Here is a 27,720-nt window from a genome sequence, read left to right as displayed (position 1 = left end):
ATCTCCCGAGCACTAAGATGTTCCTGCATCGAATACCTACAGGGAACCACTCTCCGATATGCGTAACATTGAGAAGATACGCTGAGAGGAAGCGCACTGTGATCGCAGATCAAGTACGAGAAATGCTTTCAGGAAAAAGCGGCTGTGAATGCAGTGCCTCGGTCTGTTATGACGATGGATGGTGCGCCATGTCTCAGCACAACATTCTCTATGAAAATTCGTGGCACCTCTGCTGCTCTGCCTCGCTGAATATCGTTTGTTTCGCCGTATGGTTTAAGATAGTCAGTTGCTACAATAACCCAGCGGTTACCAGAAGTAGAGGTAGGAAGTGGACCCTAGAGGTCAATTCCGATCTGTTAAAAAGGTGTTTGCGGTACTTGAACGGGTTGTAGCAAACAGGCTGGTTTCGTTGGAGGTGACTTGCGCCGCTGACAATCTAGGCAGGTCCGAACGTGATGTTTCACGGCAACGGGTACCCCTTGCCAATAGTATCTTTGTCGCACTCTGGTAAGTGTTCGCGTGTATACTAGGTGCCAAGAAGTGACCTCATTGTGGCATGCTTCCAGTACTTCACTACGTAGATCAGTAGGAAAGACGAGCAAATAGTTGGATCCGCTTGATGAGAAGTTCATTTCGTATTGAACTTTGTTCCTTAAGCAAAACGATGAGAATCCTCTTGCGAAAGCCATAGCCATTGTCAGTAAGAAAGGGGCAAGTGGCTGTCGTTGAGATTGTATGCTGTTTACTCTGGCTTCAGCCTTTTCTCAATCGTTCCTAATACCCTTCGCTGCCCTGTGCAATAAATCCTAACAGTTGGTCAGGCTTTGTACCGCACTCCTTGCGGGCTTGCTACTTTATCTTCAGAACATGTTAAGAGCGTGGCACACTTCATCTCTAGGTTGATAACAGCGCAGCACGTTTACAATCCTGTCATACTCGTCCCATAAAGTGCGCGTCTAGTGCCGATGCTCTCCGACTCCGATGCTCTACACCGTACTGAATCTGAACAGCGGTCGGTTCTGTTTGGTTCCTTGTTGCAAGATGTCCCAGTCCAAACTTTCAGGGACGGACAAGGTTGAAGTAATATGCACAGCAAGGGCGACCTTAGCGCAATTTAATATGATGTTACTGGTAAGGACATGTTTTTGGGCTAGTTGGTTCTTCATCATCAAGTAATAGACAGCGCCAGAATATGCACAGGACCAAACGACGAGTAACGAGACAGACACAGGGCGCACTAACAACTGAAGGTTTATTCACAAAAAGCGCAGAAAAATTTCTGCGCTTTTTGTGAATAAACCTTCACTTAGTATTCTGGGTCTTCTTCAGTTAGTATTCTGTTAGTATTCTGGGTCCGCTACTTTTCAATATTTATGTAAATTATTTGGTGAACATAGATAATAGTACAACGTTCATTATTTATGCAGATGATACAAGCTTGTTTTTTAGGGACTGCGATTTGCATAAACTTGTGCACAAAGCAAACGATGTCTTGCAATCACTGAACGCATGGAGTATAAGGAATTCGTTAATTATAAACACTTGTAAAACAAAATCAGTGCTCTTTCGTCCCAAAAATAAGCCCGTAAACTGCGATTTGACACTAACGATTGGCCCGGAAACAATTAAAATTGAACCTATAGTGAAAACCCTGGGAGTGATTTTTCACGAAAATATGTTATGGAACAATCACGGTGATCTTGTTCACTCTGAACTTTCTCGTGTCGTAGGTGTCCTATCACGTCTTCGCTTTAGCTTGCCGCAAAGAATCAAACTTCTACTATATAATTCTCTATTCGTATCTACACTAACTTATTGCTATCTGGTATGGGGCACCACAACGGAAAGGAACTTAGGCAGAATATATAGGCTACAGAAAAAAGCTGTACGCATAATTACAAGTGCTCCACGCGATGCACACTCTAAACCCATATTTGAGCCCTTAATTTACTACCAATGCCTGACATTTACAATTCGAATTTACTTAAGAGATATCGTACTTGCAGAAGAAACCATGATTCTTTTCTCGTAGACTTAGCGCATTTAACACCATGCACCTGCCCGTATAGCACGCGAGCCCCTGATGATTGGAGAATCCCTTACACACGTACAAACTATGGCCGCCAAATGATGAAATATTTACTGCCACAAACACTAAACAGGTTTTCCACTAAAAATGAATGCTACCATTTCTTTTTCTACAAACCTTTTTTTGTGCATTTTAGAACAAAAGCGATAAAATACTCAGACATGTTTACCACTGTATTATAAGTACTTATGATTTCTTGTTGCTGTTTGCTATGTGCTAAATGGTGTGCCCTTGTCAAGCCTTGATGGCTTTTTGCTTTCACCCCACAGTATCATTGTTGTGACTGTTGTACTGTCTCATCTGATGCTGAAATAAACTGATTTGATTTGACTGATTTGATTGTGTCTGTCTCGTTACTCGTCGTTTGGTCCTGTGCATATTCTGGCGCTGTCTATTACTTGTTAATATGATGTGCTATCGTCACTCTGCTCTCGCCAACGATAGGGGCGAGCCTATGGAACAATATGAGTGCTCAGAGGCTGTGGGCGGCAGAGGTGCTTGTGGAATAAAAGGCAACGATGAACACTGCGGAACTCACTTCGCCAATGCGACAATAACTGCGTGATACTTTCGGGCGGTACGTGTAGCAGGCCGCGCACGCAGCAGCCTCGAAGGAATGATGCTCACTCGTCGGGGTTCGCTTCAAGACTGAATGCTTATTTTAGAAAGGACAGATCGCCGGGAAGAGAAAAGGAAGAGGAAAGAAACACAAAATCCAAGTTCTCCGGAGGCCGCACCGACGCTTTCGTCCCTCTTGGAGGTGCCGGCGATTCGCACTCAGTGGGCGGTCCGCCGAAAACACAGGGCACGGATCAGGCAGCGCGTTGAGGCGCCGGCCGGGACGATATCCCAGCGGAGCACCCTTCATCCGTTCGCCGACTTCCTTTCTCTTGCGTCGTCGGGCTCCCTACCACGGGTTCAATAAACGGGTGGCGGTCGCTCGCAATTCTCAACAGTGCTGACGCAAGTCCTACAGCATTGTTACCGGGAAAGATGGGTCTTAAATATATTTGGAGACTTTCACCACTTTCAGCGGCATACAAGATGTAAGACAGTCCACGCAAAATCAACAAATGTAGTTTTATGCACTGTCCTTAGCTTCGTCTCTGCAGTGCTTTGTAACATGACCCCTGACAGCAAAGGCACCGTTGCAGTGCTTGCTATATCGTCCAAGTGATATCGCTTGAGGCATCTGACGCGGATGACACCGGTGGAAGGTCAATCCTGGTAGAATCGAGTGGCGTGATTTTATATGGGACTTCGATCACTTGGCGCAAGACATGGTACGGGCCAGAACAAGGCGAAATCAGCTTTTCTCAAAGGCCAACTCGTCGTTATGGCGGCCAAAGAAGGATCATTTTACCGGGTTGAAGTGGGCATCGTCCTGGCGAACGTCATCGAAGCGCAGTTCCTTTTCCTGCGAAGCGGTAAGTCGCACGCCGGCAATCTGGCGTGCTTCTACAGCTCCGACAGAGTCATTGGCGTATTGTGACGACGTGTTAAAAACGGCAGCAAGGAGTGTGTCAAATGGCAGCGTGGGGTTTCGTCTATACAAAAAACAAATCGGAGAAAAACCCGCAAAGTCATGTCGGGAGTAAATATGGGCAAATGTTACAAAGGGCAGAGCGGTGCCCAATCATGACGGCCGGTAGAAACATACATGGCAAGCATGTCTTTGATAGTTCAATTAAGATGCTCTATGAGGTCATTGATCGATGTCGGCGGGTGGCGGAGAAAATCATTCCCAACCACGCAGGCCCTCAGAATATATTTAGGTACATGTATATGCCACGCCTACTTATATGACATCCGTTATATGTGGGTTATATTGCCACACCATTCTATCATTAATGTTGCTCATACCTTGTCTTGCATTATTGGCAAAGCTATTCCTCGGAATTTTGAGAATGACAATCCACAAACGTCGTGAAACAGAACACCCACAGCGCATGCCTTTTATGTTAAATCTTCTCAGAGTGAAATGTTAAAAGTACGAAACAAAAACGGAAACCTAAAAATTATGCAATTTTTTGACGCGGCTGTGCAATATCTCCAGGATTGCCCCACGCAAGAGGCCGCGTTTCTACCAGAAAGCTCGCCTTCGTGCATAGTATTCGCCGCCAGTGTTTCCCGGTAACCATTAGGTTTCTTAAGCTGCAGTTGTCGGGAAGCGTGAGAAGCAGTCAGGGATCTTTGAATGCTATCGCGTTCCACTATTAAAAGCGAAGCTTAAGCGTCCTCCAATTTTTGTAGCGCAAGAGTGCAAGAGGTCCTGGATAACCTCTGATATATAATAGCGGCCCTGGTCTGGGATGAGCCACCGAGGAGGGCCGTAGTAAAAAGTATAATGTCTTCGAGCAGGAAGTCGGCGACGTCTTTGCACAGCTGGTTGGACGAGCATGTGTGATTCCATACAGCGTCATGTCTGTAGCGACTGCTATCCACTTATACCCACAGGAAGGTATCGGGAAAAGACCATGAAGGCCAAGATCAACTCTATAGGATTGCTGAGATGGGACGTCAAGGGGTTGGACAGCCAGCTAAGTGTACGGCTTGTTTCTTGTCGCGCTCGCAGATGGTGGCGGGGGGAGGGTTCAAACGAAGGATTGCAGACGGAACGGTAACAACCGGATCAAACTAAGCCATGCAGCGCATGATGATACGTCTTATAGATTCCGAGATGAATCGCCGTAGGAACATCGTGTAGCTTCGTCAGGAGAGTTTGATGCATGTGAGTGGAATAAGGGAGAGCAGTTCAGTTTCGTAAAAGTGGATGTTGCAACGGTACAACACGCCATCCTGCTGCACAAGCAAACGCGTAGAATCGGGAGGTGTCTTAGAAGTAAGCCTGAGAATAATGTGACTCAAGTATGGGTCAAGGCGTCGCTTATCTACGATGTTCCGAAATGCAGTAAGTGACACCACGCAGGTAGACTCACAATAGTCAGGAAGCTCCGGTGGGCCCAGTAGATGGCTCGATAAACAATCAGCATATTCATGCAAACGGCCGGTATTATACATAACCGTGTATGGCTACTGTTGGAGCCGTGTAGCCACAGACAGAAGTGAGATCTTTTAAGGATTAAAGTCAGCAGTCGGTGATAACTGTGAATGGCCGGCCATACAAGTAGTGGCAAAGTTTAGCGACTACCCTTACGAGGGTAAAGCACTCGCGTTCAGTATTGTAGTATTTGCACAGAGCTTGGGACAGAAAACGGCTATCGTATGCAGTGACATGGTCCCAACATTGCTGGCGCAGAGCCAAACAGTTGCAAATCTATGACCGCTGGCATCGGTGTGTACTTTCGCAGGAGCAATCACGTCAAAGGGGGTGATAATTGGTGGTGAAGTGAGCCGCCCGGAAAGCTCAGACGCCAGACAAAAGCCGCGTCTTTCTCGTGAAGTTCTGTGAGAGGGCGTGCAACGTAAGTAAAATTGCGTAAGAGCCTTCGAAAGTATGTGCAGAGACGCACAATACTATGGACGCCGTTGGCACAGGTTGGCACGGGGAAATTCTTGACCGCACAAACTACTTCGAGATCGGGACGGACACCGGAAGGATTCACGAGGTGTCCGAGCAGAGTAAGTTGGCCGGCAGCCTAAGCGGCATTTTAATGAAATTAGCTGAAGCACCGCCTTGAGGAAAACAAAGAAATGTCGAATGACGTTTTCGGTGCGAGAAAATGTCGGTGAAAAGACACTAACGTCATCGAGTCATAAGAAGCCAACAAACTTTGACACCAAGGACAACATCGGGGAAATCACTTGTACTTACTAATTGGATTAAAGAAAATGATAAATTAACACAAATTAAAGTGGATGAAAAAAAAAACTGTCCGCAGGTGGGGAACGAACCCACGTCTTCGCATTACGCGTGCGATGTTCTCACCATTGAGCTACCGCGCAGCCGCTTTCCCATCCACTTTCTGGGGTATTTATGTTTTACAACTAGAACTCACCCTGGTAGTGTTAGCCAGCGCCACCACTCACAAACCTGGGGGCGGATGTGGAACATCTTTTCTGCCGGAGGCGTCACGAGCACGTGATCTTTTTGGGTGATGGCAACTGGTCAATAAACCCACATATGCTGCCTGAAGGCATCAATGTAGCCGGATTCGAGCCCTCGTTATGTAATGAACGAGAAGAAAGGGAACCGAGGAGCCCGATTTTTATTAATCATATCATAAGAAGCCAACAAACGTTGACACCAAGGACAACATAGGGGAAAGCACTTGTACTTACTAATTCAATTAAAGAAAATGATAAATTAACAGAAATTAAAGTGGATGAAAAAACAACTGTCCGCAGGTGGGGAACGAACCCACATCTTCGCATTACACGTGCGATGCTCTCACCATTGAGCTACCGTGGAACCGCTTTCCCATCCACTTTTGGGGGTATTTATGTTTTACAACTACAACTCACCCTGGGAGTGTTAGCCAGCGCCACCACTCACAAACCTAGGGGCGGATGTGCAACATCTTTTCTGCCGCAGGCAACATAAAAACCCAACATAAAAACCCAACATAAAAACATAAATACCCCAGAAAGTGGATGGGAAGTGGCTCCGCGGTAGCTCAGTGGTGAGGGCATCGCACGCGTAATGCAAAGACGTGGGTTCGTTCCCCACCTGCGGACAGTTAATTGTTTTTTCATCAACTTTAATTGCTGTTAATTCATCATTTTCTTTAATTGAATTAGTAAGTACAAGTGATTTCCCCTATGTTGTCCTTGATGTCAATGTTTGTTGGCTTCTTATGATATGATTAATAAAAATCGGGCTCCTCGGTTCCCTTTCTTCAACGTCATCGAGGCAGCACAAGCACATTCGCCACCTAAAACCGTGAATGAGAGCGTCAATCATACGTTCACATCTAGCCGAGGCATTACTTAACCCGAACGTCATCACTTTAACCTGATACAGAACATCAGGTGTAATAAAAGCAGTCTTTTCACGGCACATGTCGTCAGCTGATATATGCCAGTACAGGGAGGAAAGCTCTATGGAAGAGAGATTTTTTTTTTGTACTTTATTTAAAGAATTCAGGGCAGATAACCGTAAGTAAACCGTAGGGCAGATAACTGGTGGACCAATATAGTTACGTAATGGGTGGAAGGGAAGCGCAGTCGAGGAAGACAGAAAATTAGGTAGGGCGATGAAATTAGGACATTGGCATTCGCAAATTTTAATCAGCTAGCACACGACAAGTGTAATTCGAGAACGGTGGGAAGGATTTCGCACGGCAGTCCGAGCGTTATCTGTCAGGGCAGTAAGTAGATGCACGCACTTTTTCTCCCTTTGTTTGGGCATGCCAACAGAATCCGCAAATATCGGCCAATCATAATCCGACGACAGTTGAGTGGGAGGCGGCCCTGTCCAGCTCGGACCCAGAACAGCAACAAGGCCTGGTCAACCGAGCCCGGATGGCGGCAAAAGGCAATGGTCTTCCGGAGTAGGAGGTCCGACCACAAAACGGCTATTAATTTTCCATAATAAATGTTTTAATCTCTCCCTTTGTTGAGATGTTAATAGTCGACAAAGGAGTAGTCCCCTTTGACTGCAATTTAGCGTTTCCAGTGTCCCTCCCACTTTCCAAATATTTGCTGGAAGTATTCTTTTCTGTACGAGTCAATAACCTTCTGCGATTCAGATTTTTTTTTTTGTTAGAATGCGACCTTTGAGCTCGGTTTTCAGTTTTCGGAATAGAACTTAATAAGCGTAGCCGGTACATCCCGAAAGATCCGTCTTTAACGCCGAGGATCATCGCCAGGGTCTAAACTGAGAAAATCTCAACGTCTCCACAATCGAAAAAAAGTTAGACATGGCCGCATCTCGACAAAATGCATGCTCATCGTCTTTTTCGGCATTCACCGTATTTTGCATAAGGAATTAGTCACGAATGACCAGGCTATAACAGCGACTTTCTGCAAACTTTAGGGCTCCCGCGGGGGGGGGGGGGGGGGGGCGTTTCGATAAATCTGAAACCTTTCTCATACTGCCTCGTATATACTGTAAACAAATAATAGAAGGCATTTCCTGTGGTCAACTAAGTTCTGCCATTTCCGTTTACACTTGCGTTCATAATGCTATGCGTTTTAGTTTAATTTCCTATTACCAAGGGAATTAGCATTTTCTGGACCTCTCCATTATATTGTTACGGATGAAGAATGGATTTATTTACAGTGAAAAGCGGAGACAAGACATGGGGTGGTCCGAAACAGCCGATCGGCCCAAAAACGTCGCGCTGCTTCTACTTCGTCTTCTACGCTTCTCCTGTGCGGCGTTACATTTTCCTCCGGGTTAGACGAAGCTCACCGAGCGCGTCAGAGTTCGCGTTCAGGATACGGCTTCAGCCGTGCGACGTGCACGACTTGCGTCTTGCGTGAACGGCGGTTATCGGCCGTCAGTTTAGCGATGACGTAGGTCACTTCACTCAAGCATCGCAGAATGACGAACGGGCCCGAATACTTGGCAAGAAGCTTTTGGGAAAGTCCCCTTTTCTGAACTGGCGTCCACAACCACACGAAGTCACCGGTGGCGAATCTGACGGGCGAATGCTGTGCGTCGTAGCGAGTCTTGGCATGAGCATGCGACGATAGGGTTCTGAGCCGCGAGAGTAGATGTGCTTCTTCGGCACGACACAATATCTGCGCGACAGAAGCATCTTCGTTAGGTGAAAAAGGAAGTATGGTGTCGAGGAAACTTTGAGGATGGCGAGCGTAGAGGAGAAAGAAAGGTGTGTATTCTGTTACATCATGCTTGGCTGTGTTAAAGGCATACGTGATGAACGGTAATACGGTATCCCAGTTCTTTTGATCCGCTGAGACATACATTGACAGCATATTGACGAGGGTACGATTCGTGCGCTCGGTTAGGCCGTTGGTTTGCGGATGATAAGGCGTGGAATGGCGATACTTAGTTCCACAAAGGCGCATTAACTCTTCCACGACGTCAGCGGTGAACTGCCGGACGCGATCACTTATCACCACACGAGGAGCTCCATGGCGAAACCCCGAAACATCGCCTGCTGTAGCTGAGACGAGTGCCATTGTTTCAGTATAACGTGTTAAGTAATCCACACACACGATTATCCAGCGGCACCCGGTGGAAGACTTGGCGAAGGGACCGAGTAAATCGATACCCACTTTCTCAAAAGGCGAAGTCGGCGGTCTAACTGGTTGTAGAGTTCCTGCAGGAGCCGTAGTCGGTTGTTTGTGGCGTTGGCAGACATCGCAGCTGGCAACGTACTGCTTGGTTGTCTTCCACAATTGAGGCCAATAGAAACGTTGTCGGAGGCGGTGGAGCGTTCGAGCGAATCGAAGGTGCCCGGAAGTAAGGTCGTCGTGCATGGCCCGAAGCACCGCAAGGCGCAAGCATTTTGGGACGACAAGGAGCAGTGGAGCACCATTGTTAGAATAATTCTTGTGGTAAAGCAGACAATCACGAATCACAAATGGCGTAGGCTGTTCGGATCTGCGAGTCGCATCAATAATCGGCTTAAGTGAAGGGTCGCGCTGTTGTTCGTTCTGGAAGACAGCGAAGTCAGGAAAGTCGGATGAGATGGCACTTAGGTAGTCGTCGAAATCGTCATCATCAGTGCTGTTGCTCTGAGCGGGAAGACGAAATAAGCAGTCGGCATCTGTGTGGCACCGACCACTCTTGTATGCAACGGAAAAGTTGTATTCTTGGAGCCGCAAGGCCCACCGAGCCAACCGGCCAGCTGGGTCACGCAGTCCAACGAGCCAGCAGAGAGAATGATGGTCGGTAACAATCTTGAAATGGCGGCCGTATAAATATGGTCTGAACTTGTGGATGGCGAAAACAACAGCAAGACATTCCAGTTCCGTGACTGTATAATTTCTCTCTGCTTTTGTCAGAGTACGGCTGGCGTAGGCAACGACGTGTTGGCGAGTGTCGTGAAACTGGACGAGCACAGCACCAACGCCCACACCACTGGCATCAGTACGCAGTTCGGTGACCACCTCCGGATCGAAATGGCGGAGAAGTGGCCCAGAGGTGAGCAAAAACTTCAGCTGCTCGAAGGCCGCCTCGCACTGAGTGGACCATACGTAGGGAGTGTCCTTGCGAAGCAGGTTAGTCAGGGGACAGGCAAGCTGGGCGAAGTCTTTAATAAACCTGCGAAAATAAGAAGAAAGGACCAGGAAACTTCTCAGGTCTTTCACTGTCTTCGGCTTCCTAAAGTTGCGAACAGCAGAAATCTTTTGGGGGTCTGGCCGTATACCGTCCTTGTCGACGAGATATCCCAGCACAAGGGCTTGACGCTCACCGAAATGGCACTTCTTAGAGTTTAAAATGAGGCCAGCCTGTTGAATGCAGTCCAAAACAACGCCGAGACGCTGGTTGTGCTCGTGGAAAGTGCGGCCGAAAATAATCACATCGTCTAAATAACACATGCAGATCTCCCATTTGAGACCGCGGAGGACGGAGTCCATAAATCGCTCGAAGGTTGCTGGGGCATTACACAAACCAAAAGGCATGACGTTAAATTCAAATAGTCCGTCAGGCGTAACAAAAGCGGTTTTTTCTCTGTCAGACGGGTGCATCGGTATCTGCCAATACCCAGACCGAAGGTCAACCGACGAAAAGTACGATGCGGAGTGGAGACAGTCAACCGCATCGTCAATGCGCGGTAAGGGATACGCGTCTTTCTTTGTGACGGCATTGAGGCGGCGGTAGTCGACACAAAATATCCATGAGTTGTCTTTCTTCTTCACTAGTATAACAGGAGCGGCCCAAGGACTACAAGACTCCTGAATAACGCCTTTCTGCAGCATGTCATCAACCTGTTCGGCGATCACTTTTCTTTCCGAGGGAGATACGCGATAGGGTTTCTGACGTATCGGAGTCGCTTGCCCTGTGTTGATGCGGTGGTGCATGCGGGATTCCGGCAACATCCGAGACCGCTCGCGTTGAGCAAAATCAAAGACTGACGTGTAACAGGCAAGCACTTCTAGGAGTACATCTTGCTCGGAAGACTGCAACGACTTGTTAATCATACGTCGCAAGTCATCCGAATAGTTGGGCAATGGTCGACTGATGTCTGAAGCCACTGCAACTATTCGTACGTCAATTGTGGCTTGCTCTTCAAATGTTCCCAATTTAAGGCCGGCGGGCAGGGCAACAGGCTCCGTAGAAGCATTCACAGTCCACAAGAATGCACGCCCGTCGATGGCTTGAACAACAGATCGAGGGACTAACACATTCTTCTTAAGCGCGTTGTTGTGGTCTGGCTCGACAAGACCGCTGCATGATCCCATCCGGACACGTGAAGAGCACACCGGAACAAACATGGCTGTCCGACCAGGCAGGAACACATCTTGAGAAAGCGAGAACACGTCGGCTTGATCGGTCTGCAAATCATCAAGTATGGCGATTGGCAACGCGCTCCGTAGTAAAATCTCTCCAGTCCCGCAGTCAAGTGTAGCACTGGATGCACGTAGGAAATCTATGCCTAAAATAACATCATGAGTTGCGTGGGCCAAAAGAGTGAACTCCGCTCTGAAACTCTGTCCTCCAATCGCAACCAAAACCGAACAAACGCCAACAGGGTGTAACACTTCACCACCAACTCCACGAAAAGTTTCTTTACGATCCCACGCAAACATAACTTTCTTTCCTAAGCGATCTTTGAAGCGCAGGCTCATAATAGAAATAGCGGCACCAGTATCTACAAGAGCAGCAGTATTTACACCGTCTATACACACGCACACCTTGTTCTTCAGCATAACAACAGACGGAGGAATTGGCGAGTCTGACCGTCCCGCGACCGCACCTCCATCGGCCGCACCAGCTAGTTTCCCAGCTGCGGCGGGGAAGGCGACCGACGACGGCGCGGGGATGGCGAACGGCGCATTCGGGTCGGCGGCGGTGTAAGGCTGCGCTCGGAGACAGGGGACTCATCGCGCGAGTGGTACGACCACTGTTGCCGAAGAGGTTGAACTCCAAATGGCGCGGGCGCGTCTTCGTGCACACGAGCTGAGTACGCCGAAAAACGTGGCGCTCGCTGCGGGCGGCGGCGACAATAGCGCGCAATATGTCCTCGGGAACCGCAGGCGTAGCAGACAGGTAGGTCCCGGTTGAAAGTAAATGGAGCAGGTTCGCGGCGTCGTTCCGGGTAAGATTCCGCAGGAGCTTGTCGTGGCATCGAGTATGCCGCTGCAGCAGGTCGTGGTGGTGGGTAGTAGTCTGTTGGACCACGACGGACTGGTGAGGGCTGACGGCGACTGAGGGTAGCCGGGAGGGACGGAAAGCTGGCGTTGGTGAAACGTGGTTCCTCAGATGGTGGTCGGCGCTCGCTGCGAAGTTCTCGCGACCAGGATGGTGGTGTGTCGGGAATGCCTTCGTCAAACGCGCACTGATAAGCAGCGTCTGCTCCCTGAAGTCGCGCTAGCTCCTCTTGAACCACTCGACGCACGATCGAGGCGATGTCCTCGCAGGCAGCGACGTCCATACTTGCAACTGTGGCGACATTGTCCAAGCGCCCGAACTTCGGTAAGATCCTGGGGGTCTTCAGAGCTTCGAACGCGCGACATTGCTGCCGGAATTCGGAAGGAGTGTTCAAGTTTTCTTTTGTGATTAGAAAATTGTACACGTCTTCGGCGATGCCTTTTAACAGATGTCCTACTTTGTCTTCATCGGACATATGTCTTCATCTTCAATGTACGTTGTACACGTTTCGCCAGGCAATTGCGCTCTACGCGAGAGCGTTTGTTCCGCTTTCTTCTTTTTCGAATTCCAGTCACCAAAGCAGGCTTTCAATTCCTGGATAAAGGTCTCCCAAGTGGTCAGCACGCTTTCATGATTGTCAAACCAGAGTAGTGCGGTGCCGGCGAGAAAAAATGCAACGTTCACAAGCTGTGCTTGCGTGCTCCACCCGTTATGGCGGCTTACTCTTTCATAGTGCCTTAGCCAGTCATCCACGTCTTCATCTGCTTTACCTGAGAATATGCGGGGTTCCGGCGTCCAGTAGCTAGGTGGTCTTGGTCGCGGGCTGGCTTGATCGATGCCCTCTTCGTTGGTGCTCGTTGACTGGCCTGCTTGGGCAGTGGCCATGCTTGTTGGCTCTGGTGGTAGTCCAGCCAGGCGTCTGCTTCTTCGAAGATCTTGGAGGACTGGGTTGTCCAGGGCAATCAGTACCCCGCACCTCCACCACTTGTTACGGATGAAGAATGGATTTATTTACAGTGAAAAGCGGAGACAAGACATGGGGTGGTCCGAAACAACCGATCAGCCCAAAAACCTCGCGCTGCTTCTACTTCGTCTTCTACGCTTCTCCTGTGCGGCGTTACAATATCAACTAACTAGTATAATGACCTCAGCAACCATATGCGTATTCAAGTGCCGTACGTATGTGAGTTACTGGAGCTTTCAATTATTTCAGGTAACTCACTAGTGTAGTGACTTCAGCAAGAATGTGCGTATTCAAGTGCCGTACGTGCGAGAGTAAAATACATCTGCTCTTACACCTTTTCGGGCACTCTATTGAAATTCTTACGTAGAAACCCAGAACTACGCGTCTTTTTATTCCTAATATTCCTAACGTGCCTGTAACATTTTAGGTGTGGCGTAAAGAAAACAGCCATGTATTAGGAACGAAGCTCCTTATAGCGGCACCCGTTCCGTCCCCGTCGTCGTAGTAGTAGTGTGTAACCAGTCTGAGAAAAGCGAGAAAAAAAATTCTGAAGTTCTGTCCGTAGCGCCGAATCGAACCAGGGACCCCTCGCTTCCGAGCGCGCGGCGTTAGCCCACTACGCCACGAAGCGCACATAAACACGCGCACCACGATGGCAATAAATACCCAACATTAACGAAAGGCCGCGTTTCTAGCGCGTTTCTAACGCGTTTGTGCTAGCGCGTTACGGCCCGTGTAAGAAGCTGGTGTAAGACGCTGTGGCCTCTCCGCCTTACCTTCAACGCGTTTCGAACGCGCTGCCCAAGGCGGTGGCAAGTCAAGTTCAAGTCGAAGGGCGTTTATGAATACGGGGGGTATACTCTCTCAGCAGTCATGTGATGGCGTCGGCAAACGCGGTGCACGTTCCGGCATGTGTAAATGGCTGCGTAAGACGATGTGGCCGCTCCCCCTTACTAGAGAGTACTGCACGTTTCTAACGCTTTTGTGCTAGCGTCCCCTTAAGCGGGAGATCCGATGATTCCCTCCGGAGCTTCGCCCACTCATCATCATTCACCCCGTGGATATGCTGTGATTTTTTTTTATTCCGTAACCGCGGATAAAGCAGCTTTCTTTATTTTATACTCGCATGACTGAAATGAATGTTTCTGTAAAAGTCATGCTTACAATTTCTTTTAGTTAGGTGACCTCTCGAGTTTCGTACACCAACACTACTATAAGTTAGTCTCAGTTAGGCTAGCAACATCAGCTTCACAATTTTCTTTTCTCGACACGACGCAGTCACCTGGAGACATTCCAAGCTGCGACATAATTTCTCTAGTGTCAGGGTTACCGGCACACGAGACATGAATTCAGACGACACACAAAACGCATTTGTAATGTACCACACGATAAGTCCAAGTCGAATCTATATACAACCGCAAAAGTCGTTACACTGACTTTGATCTCTCCCCTTCGCCCTAATATATTTCTCGACTTCTTAAATCATTTCACAAGTTCTTAAAACGTCCTAGGAAGTCAGGTACGATGTGGCGCTTACATGTCTGAGTTGGCGTAGTTCTTTCGCATTGCCCGGTGGAATAATGACATCTCTGCTGAGGGTTGTCTCCGTAGAATACACCTGGTTTGTCAAGCGTTGTCGTCGGTGAGGGCGAGGTTGTCCCCGTAGCATAATACGGGGCCGTTGTCGAACCAAGGCTTTGCTGGCGACCACGGTGCACAGCCGCGGGGCGCGGAGGATCAAGCCCGACTGCTGCAGGTCCACTGGTGTCCACCTCCTGCTCAACTCTTCAATCTCGAAGTCATTGGTTCACCGCCTTCTTCGCCCAGTCTTGATGATGATGATGATGAACCTTAACCATGGCTCGCACCCACTGAGGGGGATAGGCCAAGAATCGGGCAGCAGCAGGTAGCTAAAAAAATTCTTTCTAGCAGACTTCTTCCATCTTCTCTTCTAGCGGTGTTCTGCCATTACCCACCTTGCTCTTTCCAGGCTACACCAGCCCTCCTCCTTTTCCTTATGCGCTTTCTTCCTTTTCTTCTTCTACTTCAGCTCGTGACATCTAGTAATATTATTTACACCATAACAATAATGGGGATCCACGCCAGGCGCTAGCGCAGACGATGCCCAAGAACTGCCGCCCAGAACTGCAGGCTGTTGCCTTAAAGGGCCCCTAAACCACGTCAGATATTTTTTGAAGATTTCAAGTAAACACGCGCATCGAGGTCAGAATGCAATCACGATTAACGATGCCAAACGCTGCAGCGCTACGCGCCGCGGGCGCGCCACGAAACCAAAAGAACAATGTCGTACTCCTCCCCTCGCCTTTCCGGAACCCTAGCGGTCGTCATGACGTCAGCAGGGGGAATCTGGTGATATCAACGGTGGAAACGATGTCCATTGGTCGAACAAGAACCTACGACTACCGGTTTGTCTGCTAGCAGGTACGCGCGCTCCCTGCTCGTCCTCGCCGTGTTGCTCGCTTGTGCGCGCTTGCGCATCGGTATTTACAACCCTCAACGCAAGTGCCAAATCGCTCGTGTTCCAACACAGTCGTGCTTAGCGGTCTGATTAGCTGCGCGAATAGAGTGCAACAGTGTTGGCCTTTACAGACGTGCGCGCAACACTGGGTCTATAGCGGCACGCTTCGCATAACACGCGCCGGCACCGCAGCAACATCGGGTAGCCGAGAAGCGCAGAGTCCACGTCCACGTTACCGGCACGCTAACTCGCCGCACGCCGTTTGCCATTCGCGGGCCGCCGTTCGACAGCGGTTTTGCTCGCGAGCGGCGAGATTTCCTTGCCGTACGTAGAGAGAATGAGACCGGGACTCATTTGTGCGGCAGCCTCGCCGCCGCTGATCGCTCGACGGCGCCGATATTGTCGCTAGGCCTTTTCCGGTTCCCTTCAAAGCTAAAGCGGACGGCGCTTCGAAATGAATTACCGACGCTCACAAGCCGCAATATTTTCCTATCGTTGTTATCGCTCTTCGCAATAATTGTACACAAAGAAGAAAAATACGCTGATATTAGCGGCGCCGTCGGCTGCGATGCGAGCACAGCCGAGCCGGTCGTCTCCCGTCGGTAGCCGTGCACTCAGCAGCAGCCGATGTTTTCGTTGCCGGTGGCGGAGGCGCGCAGCTTCGCGGTCGTCGATTGGCCCGTTGATAGTGCAGCGGGCGGGGCGCCGGCCGAATTTCCGTCTACTTTGGACACCTCTCGCGCGGCAGACAGGAGGCCGCTAGCATGGCTAGCGTGGACGTGCCTTAATCGGAAGTAGGCGTTTTGAGAAGCGCGTTGGCGATTACGTATGTCACGTGACATTTCGAGCAGCACTCGGCGAGGAAGGGAGACCAGCTGACGAGGAGAGAAGCGAAGGAAAGAGCGAAATGGGCGAGGGCCGTTTTTCGATCATCAAACGCGTGTAACTCCGCTATTACGGCACCATTTCGAAGAATTCTCGCGGCTACGTGTTCGTTGTAGACTCGTGCACAACTGCAACACCACAACTAAATTTCGACCTCTGGGTGGTTTAGGGGCCCTTTAAGGAGAGACACTTATGTATTGATGCAATTACCTTATCGTTGCATTTTTAAAGATATAATTTACCGGTCAGCAGGTCATCAGCAACATCATCAAACGCTTTCCTGAAATCTAAAAAATACCCATGAGTTTTCTTTCTTTTGTCTATTGCTCGGGATCAATTGTCTTTAAATTGTACCACTTGTGTGTAACAAGAAAGGCCTTGTCGAAGTCCATGTTGTATAGGAATTGTAATGTAATGTTTAAGAACGTGCGTTTCTAATTGCGGAAATGTGCGGAAATGACCTGCTCGAAACACAGAGAACAAATCTGTGCTTCAACATTACCCTTATCATTATTAATAACAGTACAAAAGTGATTTATAGGGAGGGTACGGCAACTGTCTCCTTTACCTCTTGATCGAATGTATCTCAAGAATTCATTTGGGCCCTTCAACCACTGATCACCAAGCTGTGCAAAATAATATTGCTTGGCCGATGCAGCTAAGCTCTTAAATTTAAGCATTAGCTTATTTGGTTCTGATAGGTTGTCTTAGGACCTAGGTGTTTTATGCTTTAAGTACACTTCCCGTATGCTGCCTATCATGGTAAGCAGTCGCCCTTTAAACCACACCTTATCTTTGCGAAAACGAGTTGTTCCTTAAATTTTCCCCGCAAAATGTCGCACGAGACAGATGGTCCGCGCTAGCCAATATAACGCGCAATAAAAACACGTATAAAGCTGCGCTCGAATTTCACATTAGGGAGTAGCGTAATCGTCGGTGAAAGTTTTTACTTAAAGAATATTGGTCCGGTTGGGTGAAGGTTACTTTGCATTGTGCTTTATTATGCTTCTCTAGTCCTCCTATTTTTGCTAACTTTAATTACATTCTTTGAACTGCCGCACAGCCTGATGTAAAATAAATGTGTGTGCTGCAGAAGTGTTGCGTAGGCCTACACAAGCGGCAAAACATTTTATGAAAACACTGCTATTCCTTCACCGTGTGCTGCGAGGATCGATATTTCTCGTCCACTGAAGAGGAGCATCCTTATGCAAAGAGTTTCTGTGCGCAAAGTCACGCAGAACGCTTTAATCTGTGTGATGTGAAAACGGCTCAAAAGCGTTCTAGAATTAATGGGGGGAAAGAGCATGTGTTGACGGCTGGATGCTGAAAGTCATAAATACAATAAAGCTGCTTGTTGGAAAAAGCTGCACATTTTCATGGTGACAGTTAGCAAAAATGTTTTCGATTCTCTTTTTTATGCTCTTTCATGTTGCTTCCTATCCTGATGCGCCTGCGGCGTTGAGAGCGTGGATTGAGAAGCGGTCTGTACTAGCGTAGTTTCTCATCTTTTTGATCCACACGCACGTGGTCTGTAGTTTGGTCATGATGCCCATACCACTTCCTTGATTAGTCAAGTGGGACACCTCCTGTACTATTGCGAACAAGATCTCTTACTGGAGAGGTAGAGCCGCTGACCTATCGAGAGGTGAGGTGTCCAAGTCTTCCCTCACCTGAAAACATGCGTGTTTCCCGTGTCACTTCCAGGGAGTGTTCCGCCTTCTCAATTCTGTATAATTTTAGACAGATTCTAGTTGTTTGTAGGTGGCCTGCTCTAGTTAATAAAAACGAATGTTCGCTCACTCTTTGTTTCGGAAGCAACTTCCGACAAGGCAACAATCAGCAAAGCAGCGCAGCTAGAAAGCTTCATTGTTTTGTTTTATGTATCAAAATATACAAATCTGAAAAGAAAATGACAACAATCGTGAGTGCGCGTTTCGAGAAAACAAAATCTGAAATTGAGCGAGTAGCTAAGGTATGGACAGACGCATCGCATTTTTTACAGAGTTAAAAAAATGTTCAATGTTAGATATGAGAAGCACAACTTCGCGGTTATCATGGTTCATCTGCCCAACAGTTTGGGTCGGCGGACCGGCCTTTTTTGAAGGGCTACAGTAAATGTTCGCATCACAGTGTCTTAATATATTTAGAGAAAAAAATAAAAAATAACGATAACCGCACCTTCCACTTCGTGAATATGGTCGAGCAGCGAAGCTGTGTAACAGCGGTGTGTGTAACAAGCTTCTGTGTAACAGAAGCTGTGTGTGTAACACTCGTAACACAGAGTGTTACGAGTGTTACATGTGCAGGTGTTGCACCTGTTGCAATTGCGTAAACACAGGTAAGCACAGATCTACAACAGGATATACAGGGTGTTTCAGCGAACACGTTCAAAATTTATTTAAGGTTGCCTGTGGCAGATAGCCCAATTCTAGTTAATGAGCTGGTCTACTTGAACAGGCGGACATTACTTGCAAAAAAATTAAAATGCATAATCGACTAATCAACAAAAATTCACTAATTAAGTTTTTAACTAATTACCTGATGGCCTATATTGCAATTTACAAATTGTAGCCGTGGAGTTCGCAAGGCGGATCCACTTGGAATTAATTCTCAGGATGACACCAGTTTCGAGATAATAATTCCCAAATTTTGCTGAGAAATGCATTGGCGTTCCAGTTAAATTTGTGCTTCAATGCATAAAGCGACGCCAATGCATTTCTCCGCAAAGTTCGGGAAGTAATATCTCGAAACTGGTGTCATCCCGAGAATTCATAATCATATCGTGGTTTTGCCACGTAAAACCGAAAAACTTGCTAAATAAAAAAAAAGCAGATGGCTGCGTTGTTCGGCTTTTTTCTAGGGGTGTACACAAAATAAATTATTCTCGAGTCTGATTTCCGAGAACAACATGTTACGCTTATCCTATATTCCATACATAATTCTAATGCCGTTCCCAAATGTATGGCCGTTCAACTCAGCAGCTTGTATATTATAAACGGCTACTCTCAGTTGTCCGGTGCACTATTAACGACCATAATTTAACAATTAAAGGAACGGCATGCCTCACATACACGTAGAGATATTTGCAGATCTGTCGCGTTCTTTGAAGAAGATAAGTGTGCGTAGACCCGCTTTAGACAAGTAAGTCCTGGCGGTTCGGCATGCCCGCGACCGCGCCGGTGGGCTAGACCTGCCGGTCGCGACATGGGAGTAGCCGGGTGCGCGACGAGTTCGCGTCCTCGCCGGACCTACAATGCAGTTATTTCACTCACTCACTCGCCCCCTGGGGCACCCATATTTAATGGGTTGCAAACATGGTGAGACTGTCAAACAAAGTTTTCCTTGTCTGAATCAAGTTAGCAGATTTACAGGCTGCCCCAAAACGGGGCGTTTATATTGAATGACAGCTAGGAACTTGTTAAACAGGACTTATTAACACGCGTGCGTTCATTCGCTCAGGAACTGCGCCTCTGCGCAACAGCCATGACTCTCCGGCAGCACAATCATTCAGAGTAACAGTCCGCACTTGCATCGGTCTCTTACCTTTGAGACTTCAATAGTGCAGTTATGCGTACACTCGAACGGAAACGACTATTCGGCGTGGTACAGTATATCAATAACACTTCCCTATATATATATATATATATATATATATATATATATATATATATATATACATTGTTTTGCCTGCTAAACACCCGTGTACCTAGATTTAGGTGCACGTTAAAGAACCCCACGTGGTCCAAATTTCCGGAGTCCCCCACTACGGCGTGCCTCATAATCAGATCGTGGTTTTGGCACGTAAAACCCCATAATTTTTTTAATTTTAACTTGCCTGCTATGCATGTTATTTCAGCGAATGAGAGTTTTCTGTGCAGTATTCACCAATAAGTGTGTTTGTTACTGTAAACACGCGCGCTGGTCAGGAGTGCTCCCTTTTTCAATTAGTGAATTTACAATATTTGTTATTTCTTCCCTTATATATATCGTGAATATAGATGTCTATGTACAGTTTTTTTTTAATTACCTAAAAATACATTGATCATTCTTCGCGCCACGCAGTTAATCAACCTGGTTTATTTTACTCTAATATTGTTTTCTTCGATCATTGTCCCTGATAAATATTCACCAATAAGCGCGCGTAACATGACACGATATCAATAATAAAAGTTTCTTACGTAGCTTCATGTTGTAGATATACCAGTTACATTTAGAAGACAGTGGTAAAAACAGCAGTTCACCTGGCTAAAACTACATTTGGTACCGGCCGTCAGGAGTCATGGGCGCACCAATGAAACTAAAACATAAAACAAAATGTACTGCACACACGTTCTGCGAGATAAACTGGGCGTCCGCCAGCGCCCTCGTAGTGAACACGCGCTCGCTAGCAGACGACGCGCTTGACAACAACAGCAAAATTGAAGACGTCGAGTTGTATAATCCATGCCTCAAATATATATGTTTGGCAAAATGGTGTAAACATAAATTTGCAGTTGAAATAAAGCACTGTTTTAATAACGTACTTTGTGCAATCGGCCTCGGCTACCGCAGCAAAAGTACTTTAAGTATGCCGTGGAGCGCGTCTCCGCCCCAATCAACTTTGCTCGCAGCGCCCTCGCACTATTTTTCCACACGCGAAGCCTCAGCGGGAGAGCGCCGTTCGACCCAGTCGACCATTGTCTACTACACTCTAGTCGCTGGTGCTGTGATGCACGTTCGTTATCCGAAAGGGCGCGCCGCACAGGACCACCATCTCTTATACCTGTCGCCTCTCCTCCTCGTACCCAGCGCGGCCTCTAATTGGTGGCCTCCTCCACCAGCACGCCTTTCCTCCTCTGCTCGTCACAAGACCTGCCCTCGCCGGGCGCGGCTGTCATCCTCTCGTGGTCATGTGACCTCCGTGACGCTCGACAGACGGCGAAGGGTCGACTAAGAACAGCTCCACTGTTAAAAACAAAATAAGCAAACAAAAAACAGGAAGAAAAAAGAAAGTGTGGGAGAGAGCCGGGGGCTAAACAGATGACTTGTTTGTAGCAGGGTTATTCATCGTGCATTCTCGGAGTCACGTCCCTCATTATTCGCAGTGTTTAGGTCTTTCACACGTTCCCAAAGACGAGCATCATGGGGTCAGGAATTGAGGAGCGTAAGAGAAGGAATTCGGTACGCTTGCTACCAGATGGTAGACAAACGCGAAAGCCCTTTTGTGGTGCTTTCATCAAACAAAGGCGTTGCAAATTGACAACAATGTGCAAGAAGAAAAATAATAAATTCATAAGAAACAACAATAATGATAATTTAACACAAAAGGAGGGATGGAACGATGCAAAGAGCAGAATCAGCTCCGAGGAGTACTAGTAATTAATGCGAAAAATGTAGAACGCCAAGAAAACTATAAAAATAATTATGTAGAGAGAAAAGAAAACAGCACATGTAATAATGTGATGAAATGAGAAGGCACAGAAAAACAAGGTACAGAAATAGATATTCAGCATCAGAGATGTATTCAATCTGCAGATCTGATGATTGATTTATTCTTTACTTACTGTAACCTCTACACTAATAAACGAGGGCTTTCGCATGTGTTCATTTATGCCGTGTGTGTATATTCTAAATTAGTGGATAAAATATAACAGTCTTTGTTCCCGTTCACGATCAGAGCCTCGGAGGGACCAGCCCGTCGACGGTCTTTATCCCAGCTTTGAAGGCGGGGCATTGCTGGCGCTTTATTACAGACGCCTGCTAGTCACCAGGACAAGCCGCTGGTACCCACGACAGCAGAATCTGCAGCCAGCCCGGATAGCGACCGCCGCGGGGACCGGCTCACCACACACGCCAGCTCCACAGGCCCAGAAGCTCATCACTCCTCCAACACTACCATAAATGGCCTACAATCTTCGCAGCTAGGCCGACGACCCTCGAACACCGAAGCAGCAGCGTGAGAACTGACTGTATCAAGGTTAAGCCACGGTCCGCTCATCCAATGCATGGTCACGCGTCAACGGTTTCCCACATTTGCTGAAATAAGCAAGTAAGGGAAACGGTTGAGAACCGCGTAAAGTAGAATCTCCACAGCATGACGATTAAGTCATATCCAACCGCTAATTTGGTACCGAAGGGCTTGTGCCTCAAGCTGAATCCGGCCATGACAACACTTAATCAGGATGAACGTGCCCGGAAGCAAAAATTAAAATAACTTTATGATGCCTCACTAAATCTCATCAAAATCATTATGGAACACACTGTACGCAAATGTCCCGTGGTAGAAGAAGCTTTGCACTCTCTAAAATCCCCAGTGCCATCTCAGTGAACAGCAGAGTATGAAAATCACAAAATACAATATACAAATGAGCGTACGTGTCGGAAATTAGAGCGGGAGGGCGCACCTCAGACGATTTCAATCAGCGCGAATGTACCTGCGACTATCAGAAATGGAAACAATGGCGTAGAAACAAAGGTGGTTAAGTTGTCATCTGCCCCAATATCTCCTTTCGAAATAAGTTTTCTTTCTAAAGGCCTTACGTTCTGTCCGGGAAGTGGTAAATTGAATGAATTTCCGTTATATCAGGATTTGGATAATTTTGCCAGAAATATTCGCTTGCGGCAAATATTTCCACGGCGAAACCAGCCAAACAGCCTTCCCCGGAGCGCCAGAAAAAACTTTGCCGCCACCAGATCAGTGGGACAGATATTTGGAAATGTATATATCCGCCCTCCAAACAGATATAATGACGGCATGATCACAATTAAAACGTTTTCGACATAACTTGTCGTATCTCCATACGGAGATACGACAGCGAAGTCTCTATCTCCAGCGGAAGTCATTGGAGTCGCTGAGCTGCCGACAGGGTTAAGGGTGGCGCCATAGTAATATTGGATAAGGTCGACTACCTGAAAGGAGCATATCAGCAATTAGAAATTAAGGACTTCCACATGGATCTTGCACAACACCCCAATAAGTTTCGTGAATCAAAAGCAGGCCACGAAATAAATTCACTACATAACGAAGGAAATGTATCTAACGATATGCCGAAAGCAATGCAGCTGATTCAGCCAGCCCCAGGTCGTTTTTTTTGGTTCCTAAAATCTAGAAACCTAACGACCCTGGTAGCCCCATTGTCTCAAGGGACGGCACGATAATCGAAAGAATTTCAAGTGCCTTGGATTTCAGTATTAAGGACATAGTTCCGACCATTCTATCTCACATTCAGGAAGCCAACCAATTTATTGGTATAATAACTGGGCCTCAGATCCCCAAGGAAACCTTCCTGGTTACAGCAGGCGTAGTATCCCTATATACAAATATACCAGAACAATATAGAATTGACGCGACCATCAACGCTTACATGAAGGCAAACAAGCCTATAAGTTCAGAAGAGGACCAGCTGTCAACAATACTGTGGTTAGTACTAGGGCACAGTAACATCGAATTGGACGAGAAACTCTTTCTCCAGATAAGTGGTATGGCAATGGGCACAAAGATGACTCATTCTGCCAAAATTTCTATGACATCACTCGAAGAACCCTCTCTTGCGGCCAGATCTTTGTAGCCGCTCATCTACAAAATGTTCCTAGACGACATTCTTTATTTGGGAATGCGGCGAAGGAAGTCTCAGTAGATTCTAGGCAAATTTTAATTCACCTCATCCATCGAACCCTTTCCTACAAAGGTACTCTAAGTCAGCTGTAAACTAATCGCATATTCAGAAGCTTATATGAAATGCCAACAGGCCCACGACGTAACCTTCATTTAAAAAGCTGGCAGATCCCACGCTAAATGGGAATCGATGTTAGGCGAAGCAGTGTGCGGGGAGCTTACCAAGTTAACGAAACCATCATGAGAGCACCAACACGTAGGCCGCGGTTTCATGACCTACATGACACGCATGTTTTGTCTTCATATCATGAGTCCTCAGGAGTCCCTTTAGCTACGCCTAAGAGACCTTAAGGCGAAAGCCTTAGTCATGTTGATGAACACGACATAGACCATGAACCATTAGCATTTTCCGTCACTGAATAACACATCCGAACCCATTGCATTGATTTTTGAGTGTCAATATTTTTTTGGTGTGTCATTGGCATGTTTGCTGAGTCATGGTCATTACTATGGCTTCTACCACTATCCTTAAATGTTTCCTTCACTTAGTACCCACGTCAGATCCCATTTCAGTGGTTTTTGAGTGTTAAAGATTTCTCGCTGGATTATTGTCATTTTAGGCGGTTGTTTATCATTTATGTCCATCACACACTGTTGTCACACTATGCCAATTTTGGTAGCTACCAAGGTAATGAAACGACCATGAGAACACCAAGACATTGGCAGCTGTTTCATGACCCACATGACACACATGTGATGATATTCATGTTATGACCTATTACCTATGATGGTCATGACCATGACCTATAATATCATGACCGTGTCATGATATTCATCCATTGCCTCTTGTGGAACACGCGCTCTTGCGAGCGGATGGTTTGACGCGAAAGCCTCGTCTCTAGGGATGAGGCCCTGGAGGCCACCAGCCCGGAGGTCGATGGCCCCTTGTTCTGAGATGACGGAGCAGCACTTCACCGCCGGCTCACTGTGTGTACCAAACAGTCACCGGAGCCTGGAATCTTGATAACCTGGCCCAAAAGCGTCAGTCCGTGTTTTTGCAACCAGAAAAGGTGAGAACATTCTCGCTGCCTTTTCTTTTTCTCAGAATGGATCACATGAAATCGAGGAAAATTGTCAGTATTTCGGCCAAAAAACTTGAAAACTTCTTCGGTGCGCCTTCGTCTCAGACGGCGATAAAGGAGTCGGGGGAATGAACTTGCCATAAGTATACGTGAATGTTTAGGCAGCAGCGCCAGCCACCCACCATGGAGCCCAACGAGGCGACGCTGCCAGACTTGGAAAAGATAGGCCCTACAAACGCCAGCTGTATGCCGCCACTATACCCATATATGGAATATCCAAGGTTGGCTACCCACACAAGGCTAACCCTAGCTGCCTAGGAAATTAGAAGTAAATGGAAGTTAAAAGAAGACAGGATCGATTGAAATTGAGAGAGAAAGACGAAGATTGAAGAAGAGGACAGGAAAAGGCAACTGTCGATTTCCCCTGGGTGGGTCAGCGCAGGGGTGCCGCATTTGTGAAGCATAGGCTGAAAGGTGTTGCCTCTGCCGGGGGGCCTTAAAGGTCCAACCACTCGGCATCGGCTCAACCCCAGGATCCCCCTTTCCGGAGACACGGCTCAGCCGCCCACGTCTACACGCGGGGATGTCCAACCCTCATGTGCTCGGGTACGTGGTGTGGAAAGTCACCGAACGCCTGCTGACGCAGACGCCCCTGCGGCGTACTGTCAAATCAATGTTAGTTATTCTATTTATGTAAACATTAAACAGAAGCGATCCCAATATACTTCCTTGGGGTGCGCCTGAAGTTATTGTTAGTAAGGATGATTTGTGCGTGCCGATACATAGATACTGGCTTCTGTTTGTAAGGTAAGATTTAATCAAAGATAAGGGTTTACCACGTACTCAACAGATTGGTGTGCTAAAATTTTATGGTCCAGTGAATGAAATGCTTTTATTAGTTTCTTTTGAATGTTTATTAGTACATGTTCTTTCAATTCTAATAATGCCGATTCAGTTTATCGTCCCTTACATAAACCATGTTCTGATTCTGAAAAAAGCTGTATCCTCTGAAAGAAAGTGATTGAGCCAATAATGCAGGATTTTTTCAAAGGGTTTAGCAAAGATAGGTATGATAGATATAGGTCGAAAATTTTAGGCACGTTTTTGCCTCCGCCTTCATATACAACAGACACTTTTGATCGTTTCATTGCATCTGGTAAATTCACCTAGTTTTATCGACAAATTATCATCATCCTCAGCCTATATTTTATGTACACTGCAGGTCGAAGGCCTCCTTCTGCGATATCCAATTACCCCTTTATTGCGCTAGCGTATTCGAACTTGCGCCTGCAAATTTCCCAACTTCGTCACCCCATCTAGTTTTCTGCCAAACTCGAATGCGCTTCCCTTCTTTTGGTATCCATTCTGTAACCCTAATGGTCCACCAGTTATCCATCCTACGCATTAGATGGCCTGCCCAGCTCCACTTCGCACACTCAATGTCAACTAGAATATCGGCTATCCCCGATTGTTGTCTGATTCCCACCGCTCTCTTCCTGTCTGTTAACGTGAGTCGTAAGATTTTTCGTTCCATCGCTCTTTGTGCGGTCCTTAACTTGTTCTCAACCTTTTGCGATAGCAATTATATGGACACTTCAACCGGATTTCTGCCGTCGTCGTGAGGTTCCGTATAGATAAAATCTTCGCCGCGCGCCGTATGCCCGAGCGGAAGCGTGGGGGGACGCGCGCTATCACGGAGAGCGAACGCACTCAATCTCCCACGCGCAAGCAAGGAAGCGGGAAGCCAGCGCCCAGCGCCGGAGGGAGCGGGGGGGGGCACTTCTACTCTGCCAACAACCGCGCTCGTCGCTCGCCCGCACCATCTCTTATCTCCACACGGCTCTGACCTTTATGCACTGTGCATTCGCCGCTCAGTTTCTGTTGAAGCGATAGACCGCAAGTACGTACCTTCGCCCGCTGCAGCGTATGTGCTTGCTGCCAGCGTTTTGACAGTCGTTGTCTGCAGTCATTCAATGTGATCTATTCATGTTTGTTTGTGCGCGCTCACACCAAGCTTGTTCATTCAGTTAGTAATAGCCGGGCCACATTTTCCAACGCACGCTACACATGTAATGCTGCCCGGATCGGCAGTGCAGCGCTACAGATGTGTCCCTTCGCACGCGCTGCCCAGGGGAAGCGCTTCTCATCATCACCGCCGTTTCACACTCGCCTTCTCGTGGTCATCGAGTCTCTCTTCACGTCGGTCTACTTACGCCGCAGCACACCTGCTTGCTTTATCAGCTAATGTTTACTACAATTCATATTGCTACCAAAGCCGCTCACCTTACTTCGTATGACATTGCTGTGTTGCTATCGCATTCATTGCTTCGCCCTTATGGCGAAACTGTGACATTTTTTGTTAACCTCAAAGTTTCTGCCCCATGTGTTAGCACCGGTAGAATGCAATAATTGTACACTTTTCTTTTCAACGACAGTGA

General features: G+C 47.4%; 1 protein-coding gene and 1 non-coding gene across 4 annotated transcripts in view; both read right to left on the bottom strand.

Moving 5' to 3' along the window:
• Positions 1–27,720, bottom strand: part of LOC125943852 (uncharacterized) — a 378,186-nt gene that overhangs the window by 340,131 nt on the left and 10,335 nt on the right. For all 3 annotated transcript variants that reach the window (XR_007465941.1, XR_007465942.1, XM_049663393.1), the window contains exon 2: positions 18,407–18,504. Coding sequence is in view for 1 of the 3 variants with exons in the window: in XM_049663393.1 (XP_049519350.1) it covers positions 18,407–18,473 (67 nt within the window). In the remaining 2 variants the exon portion in view is untranslated. The remainder of the gene's footprint in view (positions 1–18,406; positions 18,505–27,720) is intronic.
• On the bottom strand, positions 6,390–6,461 carry Trnat-ugu (transfer RNA threonine (anticodon UGU)). Its single transcript has one exon. It is a non-coding gene; the product is annotated as a tRNA-Thr (tRNA).

Source organism: Dermacentor silvarum, chromosome 3 (genome assembly GCF_013339745.2).
Source record: "Dermacentor silvarum isolate Dsil-2018 chromosome 3, BIME_Dsil_1.4, whole genome shotgun sequence".
Classification (NCBI taxonomy): Eukaryota; Metazoa; Arthropoda; class Arachnida; order Ixodida; family Ixodidae; genus Dermacentor; species Dermacentor silvarum.
This window is presented reverse-complemented; position numbering and strand designations above follow the sequence as displayed.